General features: G+C 40.8%; 2 protein-coding genes across 3 annotated transcripts; one reads left to right on the forward strand and one right to left on the reverse strand.

Annotated features, from left to right (window-relative positions):
• On the forward strand, nt 1-4,141 carry tgoln2 (trans-golgi network protein 2). 2 transcript variants are annotated; one of them, XM_038704714.1, is made up of 4 exons: nt 1-187; nt 248-1,464; nt 2,124-2,207; nt 2,297-4,141. In XM_038704714.1, the coding sequence occupies exons 1-4, from the start codon at nt 103-105 to the stop codon at nt 2,300-2,302; spliced, it is 1,392 nt and encodes a 463-aa protein (XP_038560642.1). In that variant the 5' UTR covers nt 1-102; the 3' UTR covers nt 2,303-4,141. The 2 variants fall into 2 exon arrangements, with proteins under 2 accessions (XP_038560642.1, XP_038560641.1); XM_038704713.1 differs by having other exon boundaries at nt 1-1,464.
• A 484-nt stretch (nt 4,142-4,625) lies between these two features.
• On the reverse strand, nt 4,626-5,602 carry LOC119892460 (dual specificity protein phosphatase 18-like). Its single transcript, XM_038704715.1, has one exon. The coding sequence runs from the start codon at nt 5,544-5,546 to the stop codon at nt 5,007-5,009; it is 540 nt and encodes a 179-aa protein (XP_038560643.1). The 5' UTR covers nt 5,547-5,602; the 3' UTR covers nt 4,626-5,006.
• Between the last annotated feature and the right edge of the window lie 2,483 nt (nt 5,603-8,085).

Consider the following 8,085-nt stretch of genomic DNA (forward strand, 5'->3'; position numbering starts at 1 on the left):
TTTTTCTTATTTAAAGGGGCTCCAACAAAAAAACCTCAGGAGCTTTCAGATCATACACAAAGCGATGACAAATCATCCAGTGAAGCTGGGAAGAACCAAAAGATGGCTGTTATTGATGGTGTGAAAAATGGACCAGCAGAGACAACTCATGAAAAGTCAACAGGAAAAGCAAACGATGGAATGCCACATGGAGACAACGGCAAGGAGAAAAAGTCAGATGGAGACAAGGGCAATGAGAAAAAGTCAGATGGAGACAACGGCAATGAGAAAAAGTCAGATGGAGACAACGGCAGTGAGAAAAAGTCAGATGGAGACAAGGGCAGTGAGAAAAAGTCAGATGGAGACAAGGGCAGTGAGAAAAAGTCAGATGGAGACAAGGGCAGTGAGAAAAAGTCAGATGGAGACAAGGGCAGTGAGAAAAAGTCAGATGGAGACAAGGGCAGTGAGAAAAAGTCAGATGGAGACGGCAGTGAGAAAAAGTCAGATGGAGACAAGGGCAGTGAGAAAAAGTCAGATGGAGACAAGGGCAGTGAGAAAAAGTCAGATGGAGACAAGGGCAGTGAGAAAAAGTCAGATGGAGACAAGGGCAGTGAGAAAAAGTCAGATGGAGACAAGGGCAGTGAGAAAAAGTCAGATGGAGACAAGGGCAGTGAGAAAAAGTCAGATGGAGACAACGGCAGTGAGAAAAAGTCAGATGGAGACAAGGGCAGTGAGAAAAAGTCAGATGGAGACAAGGGCAGTGAGAAAAAGTCAGATGGAGACAAGGGCAGTGAGAAAAAGTCAGATGGAGACAAGGGCAGTGAGAAAAAGTCAGATGGAGACAAGGGCAGTGAGAAAAAGTCAGATGGAGACAAGGGCAGTGAGAAAAAGTCAGATGGAGACAAGGGCAGTGAGAAAAAGTCAGATGGAGACAAGGGCAGTGAGAAAAAGTCAGATGGAGACAACGGCAGTGAGAAAAAGTCAGATGGAGACAACGGCAGTGAGAAAAAGTCAGATGGAGACAACGGCAGTGAGAAAAAGTCAGATGGAGACAAGGGCAGTGAGAAAAAGTCAGATGGAGACAAGGGCAGTGAGAAAAAGTCAGATGGAGACAAGGGCAGTGAGAAAAAGTCAGATGGAGACAAGGGCAAGGAGAAAAAGTCAGATGGAGACAACGGCAATGAGAAAAAGTCAGATGGAGACAACGGCAATGAGAAAAAGTCAGATGGAGACAACGGCAATGAGAAAAAGTCAGATGGAGACAACGGCAATGAGAAAAAGTTAGATGGAGACAACGGCAAGGAGGAAAAGTCAGAGGAAAAGCCAGAAGACGACGATGGCAGAAAAAGAGAAACAGGAGTGAAAAATCAGTACGACCCATCTGGTATAAAGGATGAGGCAGAAAGCAGTCATTTCTTTGCCTATCTTGTCACTACAGCTGTGATGGTGGCAGTGCTTTACATTGCTTACCACAACAAGCGCAAGGTACCTAGCCTTTTTGTTCTCACCCAGACCTCTCTAAAGCCTACTTCCTGTGTTTACACTGACCCAGATTTGAGTTGAATAATTTTGTGTGCGTGTCAACCAGTTTGGTTTGTGTTTTCTTGTTGCAACAAATGTGTTTTTTTTAAAACCAGATATTACTGAGCTACTTCTGTTGCAGACCTCATTCATTCAGGTCTCCACTACATGCTGTGGATTAATTGGATCATAGTTTATCTAATATTTGCTGGTCAATTTAACTGTAAAAACAAGCACTAAAAATACAAGTGTAAAAACACCACATTACAAAGCAATGCTAGCTTTTCCCCCCATGTCCAGTCTTTATGCTAAGATAAGCTAACCGGCTGCTGGCGGTAGCTTCATACTATAACGATATCATCTTCTCATCTAACTCTCGGCAAAAATACGAGTAAGCAAATTTCCCATAGTGTCCGGTTATTTTTTTGAGGTGCTAAAAAGTAGTTTTAGTTAGTTCAAGCATTTTAATTTAATTGTCCAGTACTTTGTGGTGCATTATGGAGCACACAGAAAGAAAAGTTGTCTGTGATATCTCTCAGTTCTACTTATATAGGTTCCTAGTTGAATTATATCCATATTTGTAGTAGTTACTAACAACCTTTTCTCCTTTTTTCTCTCCCTAGATAATTGCATTTGCTTTGGAAGGAAAGAGATCCAGATCCATACGTCGACCTAAAACCACAGAATACCAGAAGCTGGAACAGCATGTAAGTTGTTGAAGAAATACACCCCCTCCTTTTTTTAAATGTTAAAATACAGTATCATTACATTTTTAATTCTCTCCATTTTCTTTCAGATGTGAAGTCTTTATCTCGAAGGCATTGCCTCAAGCAGCAGAATACACTGGGGGTTGTGTGAGATATGGGCGAATGGATACTGATGTTTCCCAAAGTACTCTGCATTGTTTTCAACTTGTGTTAAATTGATGTTATTCTATTTTGTACCTTTTAGATGCTTAATGTATGACTATGCAGATGACATTGTTGCCTTATTGAGGGAATTAGTGAAAGGCAGTGAGGGTAAAATAAGCATGCTGTTTTTGTACTTGTGTTGTTATTCCACTTTTAAAGCAATCTTTTAATTTGACCTGACTAAGGTCCTGACTCAGGATATTTCAGTAGCAAAAGACAATATTAGCTGTTTGGATCCAGACTTGTTTGTACAGTAAGTTAGTGATCGCACTATGTACCTAAATTAAGCCATCTGAATCTTTGTAAAATATTGACAGTGTACAATTTCTTTAAGGTGTTTTAAATGTTAAAGAAAATTTAAAACTGAGTCTATTTAGATGTACAAAAGTATCAGAATATGATTTTTGCTTGTGTTCACAGCCATATGGCGTTTGCCAGATGAATGTAATAGCAACCGTTATTTTCTAAATAAGACAGTGCAGACTAGTACAGTGCTTGCCCACTTTAACTTCTTAAAGGCTGAGACCTAGAGAGGCTGAACAGATTAAATCGTTTAACATTTTAGAAAATGAATGAATAATATCAATAATTTCATTCGGCCCAAATGAAATGATTGGCTGGCATACCTGCCTGTCAACTTAAGCTCACTCTGCCCCTGCACTCATATGTTTAATTCATACTAAACATTTTTTTTAAGTGTAAAAATATCATGTTGTGGTGTTACAGAAGCTATGCATTGGACTATTACAGGAGGCAGGAGCATTTGTGCTATGCTAAACTAACTGACTGACTGACTGTAGCTTCGTATTTCGTGTACAGACAGGACTGGTATCAATCTTCTTACCCAACTCTTGGCAAGAATGGGAACAAGCATATTTCCCAAAATGTTGAAATAGTCTTTATTAACTAAACATCTGGATGTTGTTTCAGCTGCTATCAAGGTGTTGGGTACACATGTAAATGCGTTATTTATTTATCCAGACGGGGTTTCAATGCAAAACAATTTGTGACTGGCGTTGTTTAAATGGTTACTGTTGGTTACTGTATGGCTGCTAACACCTGTGGACTATTATAACCTAAAAACTAGGAAGATGGCCAACGGTTGTGTTGGTTTGACTGTTGGGAGTGAACTAATGGGGGAAAAATGTCTCTGGGGATAGGTTGACCACTATATTAGTATAAATATTTCCTCTAGAGTAGATATGTGTGTATTTATGGTCAGAGATGACACACTTGTGCCAAATCATGAAAGATTTTACTGTAATTCAATGTATGACTCTTGTATTGTGCCTGTTTCCTTGGTTGATCCTATACAGTATTTCTACTGGGTGGTGGTCATAATATATGGAAACCTATCCTGTAAAAGAAATAACCCATTTGCTTCTTTGAAGAAAGTCCATATTATGTTCCAAAAAATATTTTTATTGTGAAATCTGAAAACAAAATAATCAGATTTGTTTACAACACTTTGCTCTGTTCCTGAGTCACACAAGTACAAGAATTAAAAAACATAATGGGCCATTCTTTCGGACAGTCTGGCAGAAAGGAGCATATTTTCAAGATGTTTAGTGACCATATAGCTAAATAACTACAATAAGTATAAAGTACTCATTTATCTCTGTTAGGAATGGCTGTTCATCCTGCTGTCCTTCCAATGTATGACTGCCCAAATGTGTGCGCGCTGAACCAATTAAGATGAGCACTGATTCTGAAATAAAAGCTTTTTGTACTTTGTAGTCTCAAATGATTTTGATTCCTTGAGTGGCTTGACAAGTAACTGCTGCTCTAATGATTTTGGGCTTCTTATATACAAGCCTATACTCAGTGGTAGAAAAAGTACTTAGGTTCTTTACTTACAAGGTAGAATGTCCTGCATTCAAAATCCTACAGCAAATTACTTGCAAAATATACCTAATGCATCCAAATTATAAAAAGTAGCCTACCTGTTATGCAGAAAGATGGCAACCAAGGCTGATATAGTTATATAGGACATTAATATACACATGGGACAGTACCCCAGCCGTAGCCTGTTCACCCAGCTGCCTTCTGGGAGGAGATAGAAGTTTCTGCACCACTAGATTGCAGAGCAGCTTATTCCCCCAAGCAATCAGACTTTTAAATTGAAATTCATCCTCAGCACTGCTCCATAGTTTATTTCTGTTTACCATTTTTATCTCAATTTCACTCTATAACTTGTATTGTGACAAATAAATCTACCTTGTAATATATTTTTAATTAGTATTTTAAACTGATGCAACAATATACATAACATTTTATTGTTGTAGCTGGTCTAGGGGGAGCCAGGTTATCTACTTTAGACAGATAGTTTAGCTTAGGGTCAGGCCCCCTCCAATGGGTCACCAGATTAATTGTGAGATGATTAAGACAGGAAAATAAACTACACGAATTAAGAAGTTTTTTGTCACCTATAACAGCTGTCAGACAATTAGAGTAGAGGTAGGCTATAAAAGCCCATAATAACTCATCAGGGAGCGCATTAAGTCTTTATATTCTTCACATGGCTAAACAGCATTTTGTCACTAGTTATGCGACAGACATTACAGTAGATGTCCATACATTCATTCATTAAGTTCTTCACAGGGGCATCATATTCCTGGCTTCCTCCTCATAAATGTCTGGTATCTCTCCCATGGAGGAGGAGACCATTAGTACAGAGTTATGCCCACGAAGCTCCATCTCATACCGGATGAGCTGCTTCCAGAAGCCATCATTCGGCCTCACAATGGGTCGACAGGTCTTCACCCACCTGTGGGCCTCCAGGAGAGTCACACCGCGGTGCTTCATCAGATAGGCCATGCACAGGGCGGCGGAGCGGCTCACTCCAGCGTTGCAGTGCACCAATGTGCGGCCACCGCACTCTGCAGTGATCTGTATTTTATCTGCCACCTCGTCAAAGTGATCGCAGAGTGGAGACATCGGGGAGTCAGAGACCGGGATGTGGGTGTACTCCACCCCGGGAGGAGGACTGCCCTTGGTCTCAGTAACGTTCACGATGCAGGTTATCTCGCACCGAGTCACCTGGGAGGAATCATTAGCCGCTCTGCCATTACTGAGATAAAGATGTTCGGTGACTCGGCACAGGCCTGATAGGCCTGCAGGGCCCGACTGATGCATAAACGGTGTGAAATTCACGGCTGCAACAAAGCTGTGTTATCTAGATGTTGTAACCCGGCGGCGGGAGAGGGTACTGCCAGTTGTAAGGCAACTCAAAAAGGCCAAATATGTGTGAGCGCACACACTGTCGCCCCCAGCTGGATGGGTCTTTTCATGAGGTAAACATAACACAAGACAGTTTTCACTCATTTTAATTACAAAAAAATTATTTGATGACTTGTTTTACTGATATTCCTCCCTAGTCATTTTTGCTTGATTTCTGTTTCATTTGTAGGCCTAGTCAATTCAATTTTAAGTCAACCTACTTAATCTAATATTTAATAATATTATTATTTAAACAATTAATTGAAAAACAAAATAAACAACTTAAAATAATAGATACAAGAGTAAAATCTAGATGCCACTATCAACCCAGTTGATTCAGGCCAGTACGAGACATTTTGACCAGATGAAGACAACCTGATGCACAGACATCACAATCTTTTAAAACACAAGAGACATCTGAAAATAACCATTTCAAGGTAGGCCGGCTTTATGTAGAATTTTTACCTCAAAATATTCTGTAGTTGCTTTCTGTAAATACTGTCAACAAATCACACCTTGGGTGAGACTGGATCTGAACAAGTGATAAAACATTTAGTTGATGGACATTAAATTCATCTGCAACTGTTTTGATAATAAATTAAAGGTGGGTAATGCAATTCTAGAAAAACACAATACCATGACAAATACCATACAGAGCAAACAACAGCACATCAAGTAATGTAAGTTATGTTAGCAATGTTGTTTGTTAGCAAAATGTTGCTAAGCTAAGCTAACATGCAGAGCAGTTTCCCAGACTCAGCACGGTGGAGACTCCGCTCCTTTATGCTATTAAATTGGCCAACACCTCATAATTTGCTTTTTACCGGCAGTCAAGATAGAGGGGCTGTTTTTACCCCAAAAGGGCCTGAAGCATGATACAAGGGCAAAGTACCAGGATGTGCGGCTCTTATCTATGGTGAAGGCATGTTTGTAATGCGGTCACAGGAGTGAGGAGTGGCTGAGCCTCTGCCATTTCCTCCAGCTCAATGGATTCTTGCATCTCTGGGTAAAGCTGGATTTGAAGTGTTTGGAGGTTCAGTTTATCTTCTTCCCATCTCTCAGTGTCACAGCAAATTATAAATTGACCACTCACTGTTATCTTGCTAGCTAGTCAGCTGGCTGGCCCAGTATTTCAACAATGCCTCTCAGAGAATATAAAGAATCACAGCAGCCAACTTCCTAAAGTCCCCTGTCGAGTCACTGAGGTACAAGAAGGCAAACACACTGCCACATGTCTATGGCCACACAAGCCACACTTTCATCCAAAGCGACTTACAATTGCTATACATGTCAGAGGTCGCACACCTCTGGAGCAGCTAGGGGTTAAGTGTCTTGCCCAGGGACACATTGGTGGATGGGTCACAGTCAGGGGATTGAACCCAGGTCTCTCACACCAAAGGCAGGCGTCTTATCCATTGCGCCATCACCACCCCACCATTCAGGCTGTCAAAGTCTGTCAGCAACTGCAGAGTGTGGATGACTAAATATGCATTTGACCAGGATGCAGGCTACAAGAACAAACACAGGTATACGTATGTGTGCACACAGTTTTAAATGTCTTACTCAACTGGCTGGATAAGTATTACCTGTTAATAGATGGTTCAAAGTCACACCTGCTGTGCAAGTTGCCATATCTCACTGAGAGACAATGGCTTCCAGTGTCTGTCCCTCAACAGAAAAAGACTGTCTAGCATTTCAAAAGCCAGACAGGTTTGTCCTTTGAGTTAAAACTTCTCAAAGAACTGAATCACATTCTTTGACTGGATCAAGAACACTCACAACATCCAGCATTTTGATCTTTGAAGAAAAGAAGAAACATTACATATGTTAAGTGACACATATCAAAACATTTTTTTTTTAAATCTACCTCTCTTGTAGCAACCACGCTATCCTCATTCTTAAGAATCTTGAGGGCAACTGTGATGTGATTAAATTCAGACATTCACCAGTGAAGTCCCGACTGAGGTAGCAACTTATGTTGCTAATATGTCGGTCTTTTGCAGCACAAACATGAGATGGTGTCTGCTTTCAGAACCCAAAGTGGGACCTGATTCCACAGGCGAGGAGCTTTATAGCTGAAGGTTCTGGATCCCATTCTACTATTGGAGATTCCAGGAACCACAAGTAACCCTGCATTTTTGGAGTACACTCTCATTGTAAGGTACTAGCTCTTTAAGTTCCTTTCCGGGAACCATCACCTTATCGTGGTGGAGAGGTTTGTGTGTCCCTATCAACCTGAGGGCTGTGTTGTCTGGAGGCTGGTGCTTCTGGTAGGGCCTCCCATGGAAAAGTGGTCATTACAATATTAATACATTATATAAAGTCAGTGTTCAAAACAACCCCCATAACAAAACAAGGAAGAGGAGAAACTACTCTCCCCGGAAGGGATAAGAAGAGTTTTCATACATCTATGTTAAAGGACTGTGGTACATAGCCTGTCAGGTTGTGTGTGTGT

The sequence above is a fragment of the Micropterus salmoides genome, unplaced genomic scaffold (assembly GCF_014851395.1).
Source record: "Micropterus salmoides isolate LMB-PRFRI ecotype aquatic unplaced genomic scaffold, ASM1485139v1 Ms_hic_scaffold_7, whole genome shotgun sequence".
In the NCBI taxonomy this organism is placed as follows: Eukaryota; Metazoa; Chordata; class Actinopteri; order Centrarchiformes; family Centrarchidae; genus Micropterus; species Micropterus salmoides.

Coding starts and splice junctions, on each gene's coding strand:
- LOC119892460 (XM_038704715.1), bottom strand. CDS start 5,546: ATGCATCAGTCGGGCCCTGCAGGCCTATCAGGCCTGTGCCGAGTCACC.
- tgoln2 (XM_038704713.1), top strand. CDS start 103: ATGGCTGTTATTGATGGTGTGAAAAATGGACCAGCAGAGACAACTCAT. Junction 1,465..2,123: donor CTTACCACAACAAGCGCAAG/GTACCTAGCCTT, acceptor TTCTCTCCCTAG/ATAATTGCATTTGCTTTGGA.